The sequence below is a fragment of the Scyliorhinus canicula genome, chromosome 14 (assembly GCF_902713615.1).
Source record: "Scyliorhinus canicula chromosome 14, sScyCan1.1, whole genome shotgun sequence".
Classification (NCBI taxonomy): Eukaryota; Metazoa; Chordata; class Chondrichthyes; order Carcharhiniformes; family Scyliorhinidae; genus Scyliorhinus; species Scyliorhinus canicula.
The window spans coordinates 81,969,668-81,992,556 of NC_052159.1; the positions used below are offsets into that span (position 1 = coordinate 81,969,668).

General features: G+C 49.2%; 1 protein-coding gene across 2 annotated transcripts in view; it reads left to right on the forward strand.

The window, feature by feature from the left end:
• LOC119977829 (ankyrin repeat domain-containing protein 42-like) overlaps positions 1 to 22,889 on the forward strand; it is a 66,051-nt gene that overhangs the window by 10,335 nt on the left and 32,827 nt on the right. For both annotated transcript variants that reach the window (XM_038819064.1, XM_038819065.1), the window contains exons 2-3: positions 15,946 to 16,109; positions 17,667 to 17,774. In XM_038819064.1, the coding sequence (XP_038674992.1) occupies positions 15,946 to 16,109; positions 17,667 to 17,774 (272 nt within the window). The remainder of the gene's footprint in view (positions 1 to 15,945; positions 16,110 to 17,666; positions 17,775 to 22,889) is intronic.

Genomic DNA, 22,889 nt, shown 5'->3' on the forward strand with positions numbered 1-22,889 from the left:
CCCCCCCCCCCCCCCCCCCCCGGTTCCTTTCTGAACAAGGAGTGAATGTGGTAGTATGACTAGGGGTATTACGATACCTGGGAGTGTGAGCTGCCATTGATGCAGAGGACTCGCTGCCCATTGGCCCAGGTATCGTGTGCCTCTTAGCCCGATTGGCTAAGAGGAAGGTAGCTCCGCCTACGAGGCGGGGTATAAGAACCCGTGTTTCCCGGCAGCCAGCTATTCTCCTGTACATCTGCTGCCGGGTTCACTTCTTGCTAATTAAAGCCTTTCGTTCGGACTTCACCTACGTTTCCTGTCCATTGATTGTGCATCACACCCAAAGGAAACCCAGGCAGACACTGGGAGGAACTGAAAACCCAAACACAGACAGTCACCCGAGGCCAGAATTGAGCCCAGGTTCCTGGAGCTGTGAGGCAGCAGTGGTAATCACTGTGCCACCGTGCTGCCCATTTATTTATATGGCACCTTTAACATAAAACATCCTAAGGCATCTCACAAAAGTTTATAAAAGTAAACATTGATATTAATTATAATTCGTCAATATTAGGACAAATGGTCAAAAGCATGGTCAAAGGTTTTATGGAAAAAGAGAGGCAGAGAGCCCAGAGGATTTTAGGAAGGAAAATTCAGGTAGCAGAAGGCTATGGTCATGAATGATGGAGCACCTAAAATAATGGATGTTCAAAAGGCAGTGATCAGTTGAGTACAGATATGTTGAAGATTTGCTGGAGGAGGTTACAAGATATGAGGGGCAAGACCATGGAGGGATTTGGAAAGAAGGAGGTGAATTTTAAAATCAAGATATTTGATTGGGTGCTAATGCAAATCATTGAGAACATGGATGATGGGGATTGGGACTTGGCACATTTTAGGACAAGGGCAGAAAATGTTTGGAATACTTTGAGTGTAGAAAGTGGGAGGTCAGCCAGGAATGAGTTGGATTGGTCAAGCCTTGAGGTAGCGACCGCATAAATTAGGGATTCATCAGCAGGTAAGGGGCACGATTTAATGGAAATGAAACAGAGTCCTGTGTCGAGTGTGTTTAGCCGGGTGTTTCCTGGCGCTGGCAGCGCTGAGAATGATCCTGTTATTAAACAGGACCCTGCTTCATTTTAGGGCCTCAGCAAGGAACGCTCCGTTGAGGATGCACTTAGTTCCATTCGCTCACTATGCAGGCAGAGATTGGGATGCCATCACTAGGCTCCCCACTGCGGCCCACCTGTAAGGGGGTCATCAAGCCCACCCCACAACCACCGTACCCCACCTCATAAGGGCAGGGCATCCCTTGGTGCAGGCAAAATGCCACTTTGGCACTGCCAGGCAAGAAGCGGCTAGGGTGCCAGGCTGGCAGTGCGAGGCTGGCACCCTAGCAGTGTCAGGCTGGCACCCAGGTGGCACTGTCTTGGTGCCAGACTGGTAGTGCCAATGTGCCCAGGTGGCATCAGCAGTGCCAGGGAGCTTGGCGCAGTGAGGCAACAATGCTAACCATTGCGCTGCCATGCCTCCGATTTGTTTGGGAGACCACCCCACCGAGTGCCATTCTGCCTAGTCCCCTTTTGTGGGCAATTAAGGTGCAATTTAGCGTGGTCAATCTACCTACCCTGCACATCTTTGGGTTGTGGGGATGAGACATGTGGAGAATGTGCAAACTTCACAGGGACAGTAACCTGGGCCAGGATCGAACCCGGATCCTCGGCGCTGTAAGGCAACAGTGCCTATGTAAATGTAGATCCCACCTGTTGTGGGTTGGATCCAGATTGCAACATCTCGTGAGATCCTATTAGATCTCATTGAGGCATGGAGAACCAGGTAAATCATCCTGAGTGAGGATCAATGCGGCCTTTAGATCATGCCCAAGGTGAGGCATTGGTGAAGTCAAGCGATGTTACCCCTCCTCCATCGTCATTGCTGGCTAGGCCAGTATTTGTTGCCCATCCTGAACTGTCTTTGCGAAGGTGGTGGTGAGCTGCTTTAAGGGTTAAGGTGTTCAAAAGAAGAGATACAAGGTGTGAAAAAGGGGTGCCTAAAGTGAGTTTACATTGCGTTTAAACTCTAAAAGCTAAAATCAGAAGAAGAAGGTAATGGAGCCTATGGAACACAGTTAGGTCAGATGCGGGAAAGATCAAAGGGGTGGAAAGGTATTTCGGAAGATACTTAGATCTGTTTTTTTCAGACCTCAGCCAACAACTGGATTAGCTGCTTAACTCCCAACAAGCAGCGTGTCTGTGGAGAAAGCCTGTTTTGGAAAAACAAGCTTCTGGTTTACCTCAGCAGCAACCACAGAGGCGGAACTACATTGTGTGGTAACAGTTACTGGATTGTTATAGATCTTAACATTTATACGGTGTTGTGGAACAGTTTGTGGAGGGTTAGCTCTGAAGGCAGTTAGGTTAAAATCATTTGGAACTGTTTAAAGTAGCAATCCTGAGTAAATCCATTGTCTAGATTACTTTATTGTCATTTTATTCAGAATAAACATGTACTTTTATTAAAATCATCACAATATCTGGGACATGATTCTCTGGGTTTCAAACCTTTCATACTCTACCAAATTGCAAAAATACAGTTCAGGGCAGTTGATTAAAATTTCCGACCTGGGATGTGAAGAAATATGGGCTGCACGGTAGCACAGTGGTTAGCACAGTTGTTTCACAGCTCCAGGGTCCCAGGTTTCATTCCCGGCTTGGGTCACTGTCTGCGCGGAGCCTGCACGCTCTCCCCGTGTCTTGCGTGGGTTTCCTCCGGGTGCTCCGGTTTCCTCCCACAGTCCAAATATGTGCAGGTTAGGTGGATTGGCCATGATAAATTGCCCTTCAGGACCAAAAAAGGTTAGGTGGGGTTTCTGGGTTACGGGGATAGAGTGGAGGTGTGGGCTTAAGTGGAGTGCTCTTTCCAAGGGACGGTGCAGACCCGATGGGCCGAATGCAATGTGAATCCTATGATTCTAACTCATTGTTTACCATCAGCTTTGTCCTTAACAGTGGTTAGAATTCAGGAACCATAGAGAAAGGTTGCAGCATGTGTAGTACAGTGGAAAGGAGATACAGGAACAGGTTTTCAAACAAATTGCAAAATCTTTCAAAACTTCAGTGCAGTGAAAATAGAATTCGATTATCATACTACAGACTGGGAAAATAACAGTGCGAAAAGCAAATTCATAAAACAATACATACAGGAGAACTTCTTTGAACTGTACATTTCCAACATGATGGAAAAGGAAGCAGTGACAGAATGAATGCTGGATATCGAAAATAAAACTGAAATGCTGGAAATGATCAGCAGGACTATCCATAGAATCCCTACAGTGCAGAAGGAGGCCACTCAGCCCATTGAATCTGCACCGACTGTCTGAAAGACCACCCTACCTATGCATACACCCCCACCGTATCCCCATAAGCCAGTAACCCCACCTAACCCTTTGGACACTAAATGACAATTTATCATGGCCAGTCCAATTAACCTGCACTTCTCTGGACTGTGGGAGGAAACCGGCATCCGGAGGAAACCCACGCAGAGCAGGGAGAACGTGCAAACTCCACACAGACAGTCACCCAAGACGGAAATTGAACTTATGTCCCTGACGCTGTTAAGCAACAGTACTAACTGCTGTGCCACTGGCGCCTAGCAGCAGCTGTGGGTAGAGAATCAAACAGAGTCAATGTTTTGGATTGATGACCTTTCATCAGGGCACAAGTTACTGCAAAGATAGTTTATGAAAAAAATAGCAGCTGATATAAACCTTTCATAAAATTATATATGTAGTGTTACAGATGTCTGGTCAACCCCCAACAATGGCTAAGATACTGAACCAGACAGCTGCTGCCTTCGATCCCGGCCCCACGTCACTATCTGTGTGGAGTTTGTACATTCTCCCCATGTCTGCATGGGTCTCACCCCACAACCCAAAGATGGGCAGGGCACGTGGATTGGGCACACTAAGATGCCCCTTAATTGGAAAAATGAAAATAACAGAAGAGATGCTGAACCAGACACTTTTAAGCTTTAAGTCTGTGCAGAAAGATCAATTTGTTCCGGGAGTAATAATATAAGAAGTAGGGCTTGGTTATTTTATAAACAAACTTTTATTAACTTTTACTTCAGCTAACATGAACAGATTACTTGCAGTTTCTCAACCATAACACGAGTTCCCATTAAACCACATTGTACATGAAAATGCAACTCTTGTTCCACTCTCACAGACAGACAAAGACAATACTTGCATTTACAAAGCACTTATCTTCTGTTAAGGACATTTGTTCGAATATTTTTTCAAAGTCTGCCTTGGCGATGCGGCCCCACTCCCTGTGAAGAGTTCTCGCTGGTCTGAGATCCTGAAGATGGCCACCTTTGGGCATAGCTCCATCCTCACCCCCACAACCCTGGGCATTGCCTCAAAGAGGCAGGCCCTAATCATGTGGGTGTGGTTGACTGGGCCTCCTGGCATTGTTCATATTTGTCCTCCATCTCCAGGAAGAACCTATTCATTCGGGTTCATAGAATCATAGAATTTACAGTGCAGAAGGAAGCCATTCGGCCCATTGAGTCTGCACCGGCCCTTGGAAAGAGCACCCTTCTTTCATTTTTAAAAATAAATTTAGAGTACCCAATTATTTTTTTCCATTAAGGGGCAATTTAGCATGGCCAATCCACCTACCCTGCACATCTTTGGGTTGTGGGGGTGAAACCCACGCAGACACTGGGAGAATGTGCAAACTCCACACCGACAGTGACCCAGAGCCAGGATTCGAACCCAGGTCCTCAGCGCCGTAGGCAGTAATGCTAACCACTGTGCCACCGTGCTGTCCAAGAGCACCCTTCTTAAGCCCATCCCTCCATCCTATCCTCGTAACACAGTAACCCTACATAATCGTTTGGCTTAGCCCTACGCATGTGGAGGTGGAGTTTGCCCTGTTCAGTGCTTAGATCCAGAGTCCCCACCCCACTTCTATCCCTAGTTCTTCCTCCCATTTTCTTTCATCTTGTCCAAGGGGGAACGTGCCTCCTTCAGCAGTCGTCCATACAAGTCCCTGCAGTTCTCATTCCCTATGTCGCCCACGTCCAACAGATCCTCTACCAGTGAGTGTCTCAGCATCCGTGGGTATGTCGTCATTTATCTACGGAGGAAGTTTTTAAGTTGTATATGTCTCAACTCATTTCCTTTGGTTGGGTGAAATATCTCTGTAAATTCTTCCAGAGTCGTTAATCCGTCATTTGTCGCTAACTGTCAACGTCCCACCATCCTGTCTCCACCTTTTTAAAGGTGGCGTCCATTGTAGCTGGTGTGAACCTGTGGTTGTTGCAGATGAGGGCCATGGTGGAAATTTCGGTAAGGCCGAAGTGTTGTCTCAATTGGTACTATGTTTTAAAAAGAAATTTGCATACCCAATTATTTTTTCCAATTGAGGGATAACTTAGCCTGGCCAATCCACCTACCCTGCACATCTTTTGGGTTATGGGGGTGAAACTGACGCAGATACAGGAAGAATGTGCAAACTCCACATGGACAGTGACCCAGAGCCGGCATCGAACCCGGGACCTCAGCGCCCTAGGCAGCAATGCTAACCACTGTGCCACATGCCGCCCTCTCAATTGGTACCATGTCCGGAACATGGCTACCACCAGTGTACTTTTTGAGTGTTTTGTTGACAGGGCTGTTAGTGCTGTCGTGACTAGGGAAGATGCTACTTTGTTATGGGCGGGGTTTTCTACAATGTATTCTGCAGCGGCGGAGGGCGGCTCACCAGTGGCTGGTGGTCAGATCTTTTGGTCCTGCGGTTATCAATGGGGTTTCCCGTTGAACACGCCCCTCGCTGCCACGAAACCTGTGGCGGGGGTACACCGTCAGCCGGACTGTAAGATCCTTCCAATGTGAACAACCAGAAAACCCCATCCAATATATTCAAGTAACAAGTCTGCTACTACTTTATCATCTAGTATAGCCTTACCACCATCCATCTTTAATAAGCTCTACTTCACCCTTATCACTCAGTTTCTCTTAGTAAATTCATAAACCTTTTGCTGTTAGCTTTGCATGTGTTTTTCATATTCCTTTGATCACCTCTCATTACTTCCTTTGTATTCCTTTGTTTCATTTTATTAACTCATTCCGATGGTTGGATTTCCACTTTTCCCTGCATTGTGTAAACCTTTGCATTCAGAATGACACTGTCACCTACCATGATTGCTGTGATGAACGGTATTAATAACTGCTGTAAACGGTACCTGACCTTTAATACCTTGCCTCTTTAAGATGCTTGGAACCCTGGGGGACTCCGCCTCTGGCTACGCCCCCAGGAAACGGTATATCGGATCCATGTGGTGAGCACACTTCTCTCGGATGCTGTTTAGTTCTCTGTAGATTAAAGCCTTTTGATTACCGACCTCGCTCTCACGTCGTAATTGAGGGTGCCTCAATTTAATATACAGACAGATCAAGATGGACAGCGCTCTAAAACCGGAGAAACTCAACCTGGACGCCAGATCGCCGGAAGCCCCGGAAATATTTAAATATTGGCTCCGGTGTTTCGAGGACTATCTGGACTCCTCAACGAATGATGTCGACAGCACTCGGAAGCTGCGTTTACTACATGGCCGGGTGGGCCACCGACTCTCCGCCGTGATCGAGAACGCTACGACATATGAGGCGGCGATCGAAATATTGAAGAAACGCTTCACAAGACCTACTAACGAGGTACACGCCAGACATTTGCTCTCAACCTGCAGCCAGCGTTCCGGGGAAACGCTGGACGAGTTCGTGGAAAGACTCACCGTGCTCGCGAGGAACTGCAACCACAAAGCAGTGACGGTAGAAGACCACAGGAACTTGCATATTCGCGACGCCCTTGTGTCCGGTATCAGGTCCGTACATCCGGCTGCGGCTCCTAGAAGACGGGGCAAAGGATCTCCAGGGCACGGTAACGCTCGCCTCTTCTCTCGAAACGGCCCACCATAACCTCCGTACGTACTCCACGGGCCTTGCGAACCCCTCTCGATCCCCTCCAGACTCAGCTACGCTACAGGCCTGTGCCGCGCAGCGATCCGCTCACTCCGGCAGTTCCCCATGCTATTTCTGTGGGCAAGGCCAGCACCCACGTCAGCGTTGCCCGGCCCACTCCGCGATCTGCAACGACTGCGGGAAGAAAGGGCACTTCACTAAAGTCTGCCTGGCTGGGCCCAAAGGCCACAAACGAAATCCTTACCAGGCCCAGAAATCAAGCTCCCGGTCTCACAGACCCCGCAACGCGGCCGCGCTGCGGCCGGGCACGCCCACTTCCGACGCGTCATCGACCTCGTGCGAGTCATGGGAGCGGCCATCTTGGCGGCGGCCATCTTCGAAACCCGACACGTTCGACCGGCGGCGGCGGCCATCGTGTGACTCCGGGCGGCCATTTTGTGAGTTAGACTCTGACGGCCCGCAACTAGGAGCGATCACACTCCATCAATCGCGGCCAAAGCACCTGCGGAACTCGATGATGCGGGTTCAAGTCAACGGCCACGACACTCCCTGCCTATTCGACTCCGGGAGCACGGAGACCTTTATCCATCCAGACACGGTAAGGTGCTGCTCCCTGCGCACCCACCCCGACTCCCAAACTATCGCCCTCGCTTCGGGGTCCCACTCGGTACAAATCACGGGGTATTGTGTTGCTGACCTCGCAATTCAAGGCGCTGAATACATCCGATTTAAACTCTTCATCCTCCCTCACCTCTGCGCCCCCCTGCTGCTCGGTCTGGACTTTCAGTGAAGCCACCGGAGCCTGACACTGAAGTTCGGCGGACCACTGCCCCCACTCACGGTCTGCAGCCTGGCGACACTCAAAGTTGCGCCACCCTCACTCTTCGCGAACCTCACTCCCGACTGTAAGCCCGTCGCCACCAGGAGTCGCCGGTACAGTACCCAAGACATGACTTTCATCAAGTCAGAGGTTCAGCGGATACTAAAAGAGGGGGTCATAGAGGTCAGCAACAGCCCTTGGAGGGCTCAAGTATTGGTAGTCCGCTCTGGGGAAAAGCAGCGAATGGTCGTGGATTATAGCCAGACCATAAACCGCTTTCCGCAACTCGAAGCGTATCCACTTCCCCGCATAGCAGAAATGGTGACCCAAATCGCCCAGTATCGGGTATTCCCCACAGTCGATCTTAAATCGGCCTATCATCAACTCCCTATCCGCCCACAGGATCGCCCCTACATGGCTTTCGAAGCAACCGGTCGGCTGTTTCACTTCCTCAGGGTCCCTTTTGGTGTCACAAAAGGAGTCTCCATTTTCCAGAGGGCAATGGATCATATGGTGGACCAGTACGGCTTACGGGCCACCTTCCCGTACTTGGACAATGTCACCATCTGCGGGCATGTTCAGCAGGACCATGACACAAACCTGAGGAGGTTCCTCCAGACTGCCCGGGCCCTCAACCTCACGTACAACAAAGAGAAATGCGTGTTTCAGACAACCCGGCTAGCCATCCTCGGCTACATCGTGGACAATGGGGTCCTGGGCCCAGACCCCGACCGCATGCGTCCCCTTAAGGAACTTCCCCTTCCCCGTAGGCTCAAGGCACTCAAACGGTGCTTGGGGCTTTTCTCCTATTACGCCCAGTGGGTCCCCAGATATGCGGACAAAGCCCGACCACTCATTAAGACCACGTTTTTTTCCCTGACGGCTGAGGCCCAGTCGGCTTTCAGCCGTATCAAGGCCGACATCATCAAGGCCGCCAAGCACGCGATGGACGAATCCATCCCCTTCCAAGTAGAAAGCGACGCATCAGACATCGCCCTGGCTGCTACCCTCAACCAGGCAGGCAGGCCAGTAGCGTTCTTCTCCCGAACCCTCAACGCCTCGGAAATTCGACACTCTGCAGTCGAGAAGGAGGCACAAGCCATAGTGGAGGCCGTGCGGCACTGGAGGCACTACCTAGCTGGTAGGAGGTTCACCCTCATCACCGACCAACGGTCGGTCTCCTTTATGTTCGATAACGCACAACGGGGCAAAATAAAGAATGACAAAATTCTGAGGTGAGGCTCTCCACCTATACGTATGATATTAAATATCGCCCGGGGAAGCTCAACGAGTCCCCAGATGCCCTGTCCTGCGGCACGTGCGCCACCGCGCAATTGGACTGCCTGAGATCCATCCATGATGACCTCTGCCACCCGGTGGTCACCCGGCTTGCCAACTTCATCAAGTCCCGCAACCTACCCTACTCCACAGGGGAGGTCAAGGCCATGACTAAGGCATGCCAGATCTGTGCGGAATGCAAACCGCAATTCTATCGACCAGACAAGGCCCGCCTGATAAAGGTCTCTGGGCCCTTTGAGCGACTAAGTGTGGACTTCAAAGGGCCCCTCCTGTCCACCAACCGCAACATCTATTTCCTCAACGTCATCGATGAGTTCTCCCGCTTAGCTTTGGCTGTCCCCTGCCCCGATATGACCTCGGCCTCCATGACCAAGGCACTGCGCAGCACCTTTACACTGTTTGGTTTCCCCGCTTATATCCACAGCGACTGGGGTACATCGTTCATGAGCGATGAGCTGCGTCGGTACCTGCTCAGCAAGGTCATCGCCTCGAGCAGAACGACGAGCTATAACCCGCGGGGAAATGGGCAAGTGGAGAGGGAGAACGCAACAGTTTGGAAGGCTGTCCTTCTAGCCCTACGGTCAAGGAGTCTCCCAATCGCCCGCTGGCAGGAGGTCCTACCCGATGCCCTGCACTCCATTAGGTCGCTCCTCTGTACGGCCACGAATGAGACCCCTCACAATCGTTTGTTTGTCTTCCCCAGGAAGTCCACCTCTGGGGTCCCGCTTCCACTCTGGCTGACGACTCCGGGTCCAGTCCTACTCCGGAAACATGTGAGGAGCCATAAAACGGATCCAATAGTCGAGAGGGTCCACCTGCTGCACGCAAACCCTCAATACGCCTACGTCGAGCACCCCGACGGCAGGCAGGATACCGTCTCCCTGCGAGACCTGGCACCCGCTGGCTCTCCCATCGACCCCACCGACTCTCCCACCGACCCCGACGTTTTCCACACCGCCGACTCCGACAGCGCCCCCTGCCCCCCAGTCGGCGACGGCACCGATCACCCTAATCACACCTGATACCCCCCCCTCCAAGGCGGGCAAAGGCTCAGTCAGCCGTGCGTCCCGGATATACCACCATCGGAACCGACCGCATCCACGGCGCCACCAGCGGAGCAGCGAAAGTCAGCACGGACGATCAGACCGCCACAAAGACTGAACTTATAACTCCACTTCACCCCCGACGGACTATGTGTTTTTTTTTAAACAGGGGGTGAATGTGATGAACGGTGTTAATAACCGCTGTAAACGGTACCTGACCTTTAATACCTTGCCCCTTTAAGATGCTTGGAACCCTGGGGGACTCCGCCTCTGGCTACGCCCCCAGGAAACGGTATATAGGATAAGGCTCCATGTGGTGAGCACACTTCTCTCGGATACTGTTCAGTTCTCTGTAGATTAAAGCCTTTTGATTACCGATCACGTCGTAATTGAGGGTGCCTCAGCTGCTTAACTGTACAAGTGAAGTTTTTGCCTTCAATAGTATGTACTAGTTATTGGAACCAAATCTTCTTTGGCTACTTCCCATTGTTTGTTTGGATAGCAGCAACCGGTTACTGTGGTCAGTTAACCATATTAATTATTTTTAAGGCCCTGGTTTGTGATCCTGCAAATCCATTTCTTACACTGTATCAAATTCAGTCATATTACACTCACAATTCCCTGACTCTCAGATTGTTAATTAACTCGGGTTCATTACTCCTCACTCAGTTGACCTTATGTCTTGTTGTTTTAAAAATACGTTGTCTCAGGAAGCGGTCTCAAATGTGTTCTAGAAAGTCATTACTGTTACTATTTGAACCATTCTGCTTTCCCCAGTTTATGAGAAAATTTAAATCTCTATTGTAACCATGTTGTTTCTGTGCAATTTTTCCTGGATCTCTGTGTTAATGAATCATCAGCTACATCACAATTGCCAGAGAGCCTGTAAATGACTCCCAGCAGAGTCTTCTGTGAGTTAGGAATGGGACAGTAGTTTTCGATGTAGGGCAGATGGGAGGCTGCCTGGGAGAAAGCTGCAATAGTCATGCTTAGAGGTAGCAAAGGCACAGATTGGGGTTTCGGTGTCAGATGAGCTGAAACATGGGCAGAGTTAGGCAATTTTTACAGAGATCGAGAAATGGTGGTCATGGTTATGATGTGAATCTGTAGTCAGAAGCTGATCACAGATTTTGATAAGATATCAAGGCTGCGAGCAATCCAGTTTAGCTTCAGATAATTCCCAGCTAGAGGGATGAAATCAGTGGCTAGAAGGTGGAGTTTGCGGCAGGGACTAAACACGATTTTGGTCTTCTCGATATTCAGTTGGAAATTCTATGACCAAAACCAATATTTAAGGTGGCCTTTTAACCAGTTCCATTCACTCCAACTTCAAAGAAAGATCTGCTTGTTAAATAGCACTGAGTAAATGTGAAATCCCATCTAAATTATGCATTATATAATCATAATGCAAAAAGGCTGCCTGTAAAGCGTGTATTTTAAAAAATGTTTTTATTGAGGTTTTTGTGGTATACAAAACAAGGAAGAGTGTGGACAAACAGTAGAAGACACAGGATAAAGAAAAATATTTACACATTTTTCATTCCCCATTGTTTTTTTGGTTCCGGCAGTTTTCTCCCCCCACCCCCCACCTTTGGCCATTTGTTTTGCCTTCCTCATCTGTACTTGTGTCCTGCTCCTGTTAGGTTGGTGTGATACTGCTTCTCATGCTCCTTTTTTTCGGCATGGTTGAGTTCCATGTCTCCCTGCCCCCCCCCGAAGGGACCATGAAGAAGTGCTCCCTGCCTTGGAATATAACCTAGAGCTTGGCTGGGTACAGCATCTCAAACCTTGCGCCACTTTTGTACGGCCTTCGCTCTATTAAATTTGGCCCTGCGCTTGGCCAGGTTGGCTCCAATGTGCTGATAAATCCGAATCCGGTGGCCTTCCCAGTTACAGTTTTTGGTTTGTCTGGCCCAGTGTAGGATTCGTTCACCGGTCCTGGTACCGGTGTGTCTTTCCCTTGGCTTTTCCCCGGCTCTGGGCTTTGGGCGAAGCGACTGGTGCGCTCTGTCTATTTCTGGTGGATTGGGGCAGTTATCCCTTCCCACCAGGTTGCCCAGCATTTGGGCCACATAGTCTGTGGGGTTCCTACCTTCGATACCCTCCGATAGGCCCATGATTCGTACGTTTTGACAGCTCGGTTCTCCTGGTCCTGGATTGTATTCCCTTTCAAATTCCCCTGATTTGCAACCAGCTTTGCAACCACCTTTTCCGGGGTGATGAGCCAGTTGCCCTGGTCTGTTGCAGCTTTTTCCAGCTCCATGATAGTTTCTACTGGGCTTCCAGTCGCTTTCCGCCTTTATCCAGCGTCACCTGCATGGTCACCAGAGTTTTGGCATCCGCAACCTTCACCACAGCTTGAGTGTCCGACTTCGTCCCTTCCCGATGCTCTCTCAGTTCTCTTGAGAGGAACATCCTCCACCCCTCCCCTGGTGTGGGGAGATTCATGTGCGGTGGGGCTATCCCTCTTGCTCTGGAGAAGTCAGAGATTTGCCGCCTCGTGTGTTGGCTTGTCCAGGCTTTTTCACTCTTGGTTTCCACTGTCCTCTGGAGCGGCTGCTGTTTGGCATTTTTCTCTCCTCATCATGTTGTGGTAGTGGTGTGGGAATGTATTGGGTGCTTTTCAGGCAAAAGGAGCCTATTTTTCAGGTTCGTGGAGGAGAGCCACCTGATGTGTGACTTCTCAGCACATCCCCATCACCGGAAGTGCATGTAAAGCGTGTTTTGATAATTTCTTCAAGTTGTGACGATTGGAAGATGTTAGGAAAATTGGATTATAAATGCAACGGGCAATTTTAGGGTTAAAAGCCTGGGGTTAGAATGTGTTTGTTTAAAAATAATTTTGTTTTGCTTCCAAGAAACAGCGCGGTGAAATTGGCAAGGAATGTGTTCATCAGTCTGGGCAAATGCTTTGTGGATTGCCTGGGGAAGTTCCTGGGGAGTTTGAGCTTTTGCAGCCTTCAGAGATAATGGACTGGATTCTCCACTGGTGGGATTCTCCATTGTGCTGGCTGCATACCCACACCTGGGTATTTTCCGACGGTGTGGGGCTGACCACAATGGGAAATCCCATTGACCGGCTGGTGGGAAGGAGAATCCCGCTGCCAGCGGGTGCACGCCACACCAGAAAACTGGTGCAACGTGGTGGAGAATCCCATCCAATGTGTTTTCAGCTCGAGGAGATGAGGTCATTTCTGAGTGGAGGTCAGAAAAGCAGAGAGACAGTGAGTTGAGAGAAGCTTTGAGAGAGAGAGGGGCTGAGTTCTGAACTGCATGACTCTGAGTCCACAATTCTTTCCAATAGGATAGTTTTTAAAAAACGTATTATTTTAAATCCGAGAAATCTTGCCTGACGACAAAGAGGCTGAAACAACCTAGTTGAAGCAGCTAATTGAAGACATTCAGCCAGAGTCTGAAGGAGTCCCAATCGGAGCCAAATCGGTTTTATAAAACAAGCATTACTCTATGCCCTGCTAATTTTAAGCTGGATTAAGAGCTGTGTGTTTATTTTCTTACTGTTTAATGAGAAATTGTATTGTTGTATTAAGGGTAATTGTAAGCTGTTCTTTTCGGGTGTTAAGTTAAAAGTTTAATATTGCGTTCATAATAAAGCTTTGGTTGAGAAATACCAAAGCCCTAGTTTTTTCATGGAATCATTCCTGGAGTGAATCATTCTTTCTGCATAGTCTTAAAATAAACTAAAATATTGGGGTTTTGCTCCAATATCCTACCACTGTTGGGGTCTAATCTGGGATTATAATAAAGTAAACAGTTAATTATTTTATTTTAAGTTTGCCGTTATATCAAGTTTCCTACTTGTTCAATGCTCCTCTCCACTCTCTGCTGAATATGTGGCTGTCACACTCCACTGCCATCTCACTTCTGGCAACAATGCATTCTGTGCTCGGTTCGTGCAGGAAACCAACGATCCGCTGTTGAGTGCCCCAGCAGCCCATAACACACCCATACCCACTATCAAAGCTTCCAAAGTCAGATCGGCTTTCCTGAAAGTGAACCCTTGGAAGGAGGCGAGTCCGGACGGGATCCCTGGTCGTGCACTCAGAGTCTGCGTGGACCAGCTGGCAGATGTGTTCGTTGGCATCTTTAACCTGTCCCTACTCCGCTTCGAGGTCCTCACCTGCTTTAAGAAGATCACCATCATACCGGTGCCAAAGAAGAACCAGGCAACGTGCCTCAATGACTACCGTCCGGTGGCCCTGACTTGAGTCATAATGAAGTGCTTCGAGAGGTTGGTCATGAACGCTTCACCTCCATCCTCCCAGAACGCCTTGATCCACTGCAATTCGCATACCGCTGCAACTGGTCCACAGCAGAAGCCTGGCCCTACACTCATCCCTGGAGCATCTCGACAACAAGGACTCCTACATCAGACTCTTATTTATTGACTACAGCTCCGCCTTTGACACAATGATCCCAGCCAAGCTCATATCAAAGCTCCAAATCCTAGGACTTGGCTCCTCACTCTGCAACTGGATCCTCGACTTTCTAACCCACAGACCACAATCAGTAAGAATAAATGACAACACCTCCTCCACAATAGTACTCAATACCAAGGCCTTGCAAGGCTGCGCACTTAGCCCCCTACTAAACTCCCTGTACACACACGACTGCATGGCAAAATTTGGTTCCAACTCCATCTACAAGTTTGCTGACCATATGACCATAGTGGGCCGGATCTCGAATAACGACGGGTCAGAATACAGGAGGGAGATAGAGAACCTAGTGAAGTGGTGCAACGACAACAATCTCTCCCTCAATGCCAGCAAAACTAAAGAGCTGGTCATTGACTTCAGGACTTCAAGTACTGTACACACCCCTGTCAGCATCAACGGGGCCGAGGTGGAGATGGTTAGCAGTTTCAAATTTCTAGGGGTACACAATCCAAAAATCTGTCCTGGTCCACCCACGTCAATGCTACCACCAAGAAAGCACAACAGCGCCTATACTTCCTCAGGAAACTAAGGAAGTTCGGCATGTCCACATTAACTCTTACTAACTTTTACAGATGCACCATAGAAAGCATCCTATCTGGCTGCATCGCAGCCTGGTATGGCAACTGCTCGGCCCAAGACGCAAGAAACTTCAGAGAGTCGTGAACAAAGCCCAGTCCATCACTCAAACCTGCCTCCCATCCATTGACTCCATCTACACCTCCCGCTGCCTGGGGAAAGCGACAGCATAATCAAAGACCCCTCCCACCCTGCTTACTCACTCTTCCAATGGGCAGGAGATGCAAAAGTCTGAGAACACGCACAAACAGGCTCAAAAACAGCTTCTTCCCCGCTATTACCAGACTCCTAAACGACCCTCTTATGGACTGACCTCATTAACACTACACCCCTGTATGCTTCACCCCATGCCGGTGTTCTGCACATTGTGTACCTTGTGTTGCCCTATTATATATTTTCTTTTATTTCCTTTTCTTTTTATGTACTTAATGATCTGTTGAGCTGCTCACAGAAAAATACTTTTCAGCGTACCTTGGTACACGTGACAATAAACAAAATCCAAATCCAAGCCTACTATAGACACTGCTCATTCCCTTACTCTTGAGCACAGTGCCCTCCAACCACAGCACCTTGGGCTGTCACCCTTGTCACCCATTCGTAAGGCTACCTCTGCTCAGTAGGAACTTTCAGATTATTTTGCAGACCCTCCTGGAGAGTCTTCAGAGGCTCCAGCTTGAGAACCTCTGACTAGCATTAATTGGGGAAAACATGAATGCTGGGAAATCCAATGGGATTAAAATGCTATTATATTATTGCCAGTGCATTCACTTTTTTTGAAATTGTTTTGTTTGACAGCTGCAAGGAAGAAGAAATCTTTTACAACTGTTCATGATGCAGTTAAAGCCAGTGATGTGGAAGAACTTGAGATGATGGTGAAAAATGGAGCCAGCATTAATGAAGTTGATCCCATTCATAAATTCACTCCATTGCAATGGGCAGTGCATTCCGATAGTTTAGAGGTGAAGGGCTATTTCCATCTGCAAAGTAAATAACCATTGATGATTTAAATGAGGTGCCATTGCGCAGATTTTGTCAGTGGATTAGTGTAATAGCTGGGTTTTCCAGAGTTTCTGTAACCTTACAGACAGAGGAAAACAGGAGCTGCTGGATCCAGAAGGCAAATGTCCAGCACTGCTAATCAGCCAGGACAAGCCCTGATTGGCCAACAGCCCGTGATCACCATTCCAGTGGTCTCTTGCTTTCTCTTGCCAGCCAATCTCTTTCCTTCTTTTCCCCTTCGGCAATTGATCTCCCTCTCTTCAGGCCCTACCAACGCCCATCTCCTCTGATCCCTGATGCTATATATCTAGGTTTTCCAGTCACCAACAGGAATGCTATTCTCTTCCCCTGCTTCCTGTAATTATGTCATAGAATTGACAGTGCAGAAGGAAGCCATTCGGCCCATCGAGTCTGCACCAGCCCCTACAAAGAGCAACCTGCTCAAGCCCACGTACCTACCCTATCCCCGCAACCCAGCAGCCCCCAGTTAACCTTTTTGCACACTGAGGGCAATTTAGCATGGCCAATCCACCTAACCTGCACATCTTTGGACTGTGGGAGGAAACCGGAGCACCCGGAGGAAACCCATGCACACACGGGGAGGATGTGCAGACTCCGCACAGACAGTGACCCAGTCGGGAATTGAACCTGTGACCCTGGAGCTGTGAAGCAATTGCACTAACCACAATGCTACTGTGTGTCTCTATTGGAGCCAAAGAGAAACAAAGTGCAATGCAGAGACTGTAAGAGGAAATCTGTGAGAATTTTAAAGAATGGAGACATAAAGGCATGAGGGAGGCAGAAATAATTGGAGTGGGAGTTTAAATAGAGACCATTATAGGAAATGTTTATTTTTACTTTTGCGAGCTTAAGCATGCGGTTAAACTTGAACCAATAATCTTGCTATATCTTACTCATTCCCAATCTCCTGAGTGTCTTCTGTTGTTTCCAGGTTTCTGACTAATGGTGTTAAAATGTGAAGGTAATTGCTAACTTTGCATTTACTAACACATATACACAGAGACACTGAAGAAGGTGAGGGAGAGAGGGGCAGGAATCAGACTTCTTGTCTGTTTACTTTGAGGGGAAAAAAAGTGCTATCTTTGAAATATGTTCAGGATTTTGAAGGTTTTGCAAAATTTTCAATCTCCATTTTGCCCACTGTTAATTGTTAAATTATACTAATTTAGAGCAACACAGTGGTGCAGTGGTTAGCACTTCTGCCTCAATGCTGAGGACCCAGGTTCGATCCCGGCCCCAGGTCACTGTCCATGTGGAGTTTGCACATTCTTCCTGTGCCTGCGTGGGTCTCACCCCACAACCCAAAAATTGGTCATGCTAAAATTGCCCCTTAATTGGAAAAAAGAATTGGGTACTTTAAATTTTAAAAAATATATACTAATTTTAATCATCCAGATATTTGAAAAGCAGCCTCAACATAAATTGAAAATGTAGCAATCTTAATCATATTTAATTTAAAAGCGCAACATATTGACAGTCCAGTTTCTTTGTTACAGTGCCTGCACTGGTTGCTATGGCATGGTGCTGATCTGACTGATGTTACCTCCAGGGGCTGGACAGCATCACATATTGCAGCCATCAGGGGTCATGATGCCTGTATGCAGGTAAATTAACTTTATTGTTTTTATGTACCAAAATAAATATTTAAATCAGTGCAAAGGTGTGAAGTAAATCAAGTAGTCTCGAGAATATTGTGCATGTGTTTTTCTATTAAGTTATAATTTCAGCGAGGGGAGAAGGATGACTGAATAGGGAAGATGATAATAACCTCTCCTCCCAACATTTAATTTTGTTTCTTGCGTGTAAGAATCATCATTGAGATCAACCAATTGGAGTGAAACTTTAGTCAATACAGTGAAATCTCAATGAGCCAAACTCGGGTGATACGAAATTCCACTTGTGCCGAAGTTATCAACCATTCCTGCTGGCAGAATAGCAAAAGCTATTGAACCTGAAGCCCACGATTAATCGGAATTCCACAGCGATCGATATGGGTTAGCTGAACTTTTGTTCGCCATCGGAAAGAGGAATAATGCCAGAAGCAGAGGAAGTGACTGCACCAGCCAATCAGAGCGGAGTGGCTGGAGGTAAGCACGCTGAAATTTTCTCTGTGAAGCATCTTACAAAGCACGTGAGAATGGCCAAACCTGTGAGGAAGTTAAAAGCGCTGTTGATTGGAGAGAAGGTGAAGTTGATAGAGCAAGTGGGAAACTGGCATGAAGCAGAAAGCGGACGTCGCAGGAGAGTGGTGGGAGATTTTTGCCTTCAAGTTTGTCCACCATTCTGAAAGCCAAAGGAGAAGTCTTGGAAAAGCTCAGCAAACGGGCACCCTCAACAGTAAGGAAGAAGCTGAGAACGGCTGCTTATCCTGACATTAAAAAAAGCTCTGCTTACGTCGTTCACGTCGGGCCCAGCTGAGAATGGACCCATCTCCGGCCTAATTCTGCAGGAAAAGGGAGTCACCATGGTGACGAAACGGAGTCACCAGGGCGGCACGGTTGCACAGTGGTTAGCACTGCTGCCTCATGGCGCCGAGGTCCCAGGTCCTGGGTCACTGTCCGTGTGGAGTTTGCACATTCTCCCCATGTTTGCGTGGGTTTCGCCCCCACAACCCAAAAGATGTGCAGGCTAGGTGGATTGTGCCTTAATTGGAAAAAAATTAACTGGGTACTCTAAATTTATTTAAAAAAAGAACAAAATGGTGTCACATATAGTGACAGATGGCAGGACTGATTCAAAACAACACAATATAAACTATAAACAAATGGAATAAAGATTTTAAAACTTTTTAAACTTTTATTTTTGGCATTTAAATCTGAAAGATAGAGAGTATATGTTAGAAGCATTTGTAGGCATACTGGGTTATAAAGAGACGTTCATGTGATATCTTAGGTCTCTAGCTAAAATTAAACTGCTTAACCCAAATTTGAAGGTGGCTCCCTTGGGATTTGATTCATTGAGAATTTGGTGTATTCTGCCAGATCCACTCACTACTTTTTCATTTTATCTCCCTTTTTAATCTCGGGATGTGAGAATAGGTCATCTCAATTTGGACTGGCTCAAATCTGGTACTGCTGTCTGCTGGTAGGCACTGAATTGTCAATTCACCTTAGAATCTTTAATGATAATAAGTGTGAAAATCCACACACTGGTGCAGTGCAGAACTCATCTTTTGAGGTTAAGAGATAAGGTTTATTATTGTGGCTGTGTAGTGGGTGTATGTCACGTAATTAACTTGTACAGTTTGTTCGCTGCTTTGAGCTCGTCTCACTTCCAGCATTGATATGTCTCATGCAAAGCAATCTCCCTTAAAATTGTCCGCAAAATTTTGAAGTCTTGAGTGTTTTCAGTTTCTATCATAAGAGCAGCCAATGTAAGGAAATGCATTTGGGGAGGGCAAACAAGGCAAAGGGATACACAGGAAATAATAAGATGCCTGAGAATTATAGAGAAACAGAGGGACCCAGGGCTTCATGTTCACAGATCCTGTGGTAGTATGACTAGGGTTATTATGGTACCTGGGAGTGTGAGCTGCCATTGGTGCTGAGGGCTCGCTGCCCATTGGCCCAAGTATCATGTCCGCTGTATTCTCATTGGTTGAAAGGAAGGTAGCTCTGCCTATGAGGCGGGGTATAAGAACCCGTGTTCCCCAGCAGCCAGGTCATTTCTGTACTCCTGCTGCTGGGCACACTTCTTGCTGATTAAAGCCTTTTGTTTCGGACTACACCTACGTTTCGTGTCCATTCATTGTGCATCAATTTAATCAGCAAGATTTAAAGGATGGAGATTCGCATCAAGCCGGAGTGTCTTCGACTCAGCCCCCACGCAGCGAATGCAGCAGCCGTATTTAAGCACTGGCTGGCTTGTTTCAACAGCTACCTTAGTACGGCGGAAAACGTCCCAACGAGGGAGCAGAAACTGCACATCCTCCACTCGTGCGTCGGCACCGCCATATACACGCTCATCGAGGACACGACAGACTACGACGTGGCTATGGAACTACTCAAAGGACACTTCATACGGCCGGTTAATCAAGTCTACGCTCGGCACTTATTAGCCACAAGGCAGCAGATCCCCGGTGAGTCACTGGACGAATTTTACCGTGCCCTCCTTGTGCTGGGGAGGAACTGCGGCTGCCCACAGGTATCTGCTGCTGAACACACTGAACTCCTAATCCGAGACGCCTTAGTTGCAGGCATGCAGTCCTCGCAGATCCGCCAGAGACTGTTAGAAAGGGAAACCTTATGCCTCATGGAGGCACAGGCCCTCACTACCTCTCTAGATGCCATAAACCGAAACGCACGCTCGTACGCCCCCGACCGCGCGGCGGCCCCCTGGGCAGCATGGAATCAAGCGTCTCTCTCCCCCACGGACTCAGCCTCCCCCCAGGCCTGCGCCGCAGGGTGCCCCGAAAAACCCGCGGGGCCCCGCTGCTATTTTTGCGGCCAGGCTAAGCACCCCCGACAACGTTGCCCAGCCCATTCCGCAACCTGCAAGGGCTGCGGGAAAGAAAGGCCACTTTGTGGCCGTCTGCCAGGCAAAGGCGGTCACTGCGGTCCCAGGCAGCGACCGCGGGACTCTCCCTTTGCTCTCTTCAGGGGCCCCGTGTGGTCCGCGGATCTCGCTACCCCCATCCCCCAACGCCACATGCGATCTCCGGGCGCCACCATTTTACGCCCCCGATGCCATGCGCGACCCCCGGGTGCCGCCGTTTTGGACCCCCGACTCCACGTGCGGGGAACGGGCACCGCCATTTTGTCCACCCCCCACCATGTACGGCCGACGTGTGCCGCCATCTTGGATCGGCACCGAGGACCCCGTGGGTGACTACTCCCTGCCTGATGAAGACTCCGACTATCTGCCACGACTCGCTTCAGTCACTCTGGACCAGTCTCGACCCCGCACCCTCTGTACGGCAACAACAAATATTTTGCTCAACGGCCACGAGACGAAATATCTGCTGGACTCAGGGAGCACAGAGAATTTTGTCCACCCCACCGCGGTAAGACGCTTCGCTCTCTCTCTCTACCCGGTTAAGCAGAAAATCGCCCTGGCCTCCGTCTCTCATTCAGTACAGATCACGGGGTGTTGCATAGTGGACCTCATGGTCCAGGGGAGGGAGTTTAAAAATTATAGGCTATACGTCCTCCCTCACCTCTGCGCAGCCGCACTCCTGGGGTTAGACTTCCAGTGTAACCTCCAGAGCCTAATATTTAAATTTGGCGGCCCCATGCCCCCCCTCACTGTCTGCAGCCTTGCGACCCTCGAGGTCAATCCCCCGTCCTTGTTTGCAAACCTCACCCCGGATTGCAAGCCTGTCGCCACCAGGAGCAGACGGTACAGTGCCCAGGACCGGACGTTCATCAGATCCGAAGTCCAACGGCTTCTGAAGGAAGGGGTCATCGAGGCTAGCAACAGCCCCTGGCGAGCACAGGTTCTGGTGGTAAAGACTGGAGAGAAGAATAGGATGGTCATAGACTACAGTCAGACCATCAACAGGTTTACGCAGCTGGACGCGTATCCTCTCCCACGTATATCCGACCTGGTCAACAGGATCGCGCAGTACAAGGTCTTCTCCACGGTGGACCTCAGGTCCGTCTATGACCAGCTCCCCATCTGCACAAGCGATCGCAAGTACTCTGCGTTCGAAGCGGACGGGCGGCTCTACCACTTTTTAAGGGTTCCCTTCGGTGTCACAAACGGGGTCTCAGTCTTCCAAAGGGAGATGGATCGAATGGTTGACCAACACGGTTTACGGGCAACCTTCCCGTATCTCGATAATGTCACCATCTGCGGCCACGACCAGCAGGACCACGACACCAATCTCTGTAAATTCCTCCAAACAGCAAAGCTCCTGAACCTGACCTACAACAAGGAAAAATGCGTGTTTAGCACCGACCGTCTAGCCATCCTCGGCTACGTAATGCGTAACGGAGTGATAGGCCCCGACCCGGAACGCATGCGCCCCCTGATGGAGCTTCCACTGCCCCAAAGCCCCTCGAGCGTTGTCTGGGTTTTTTCTCATATTACACCCAGTGGGTCCCCAATTACGCCGACAAAGCCCGTCCCCTCATCCAATCAACCACGTTCCCTCTGTCAATGGAAGCACGCCAGGCCTTCAGCCGCATCAAAGCGGATATCGCAAAGGCCACGATGCGAGCTATCGACGAGTCCCTCCCCTCCCAGGTCGAGAGCGACGTGTCCGATGTTGCTCTGGCGGCCACCCTCAACCAAACGGGCAGACCCGTGGCCTTCTTCTCCCGTACCCTCCATGCTTCCGAAATCCGCCACTCCTCGGTCGAGAAGGAAGCACAGGCCATAGTAGAAGCTGTGCGACACTAGAGGCACTATCTGGCTGGCAGGAGGTTCACCCTCCTTACAGACGAACGGTCAGTGGCCTTCATGTTTGACAACGCACAGAGGCGCAAGATAAAGAACGACAAGATCTTGCGGTGGAGGATCGAATTGTCCACCTACAACTACGACATCTTGTATCGTCCTGGGAAGCTGAACGAGCCTCCCGACGCCCTGTCCCGCGGCACCTGTGCCAACGCACAAGTGGACCGCCTCCGATCCCTCCACGCGGACCTCTGCCACCCGGGGGTTACCCGCTTCTTTCACTTTGTAAAGACCCGCAACCTGCCTACTCCATCGAGGAGGTCAGGACAGTCACTAGGGAATGCCACATCTGCGCGGAATGCAAGCCACACTTCTACCGC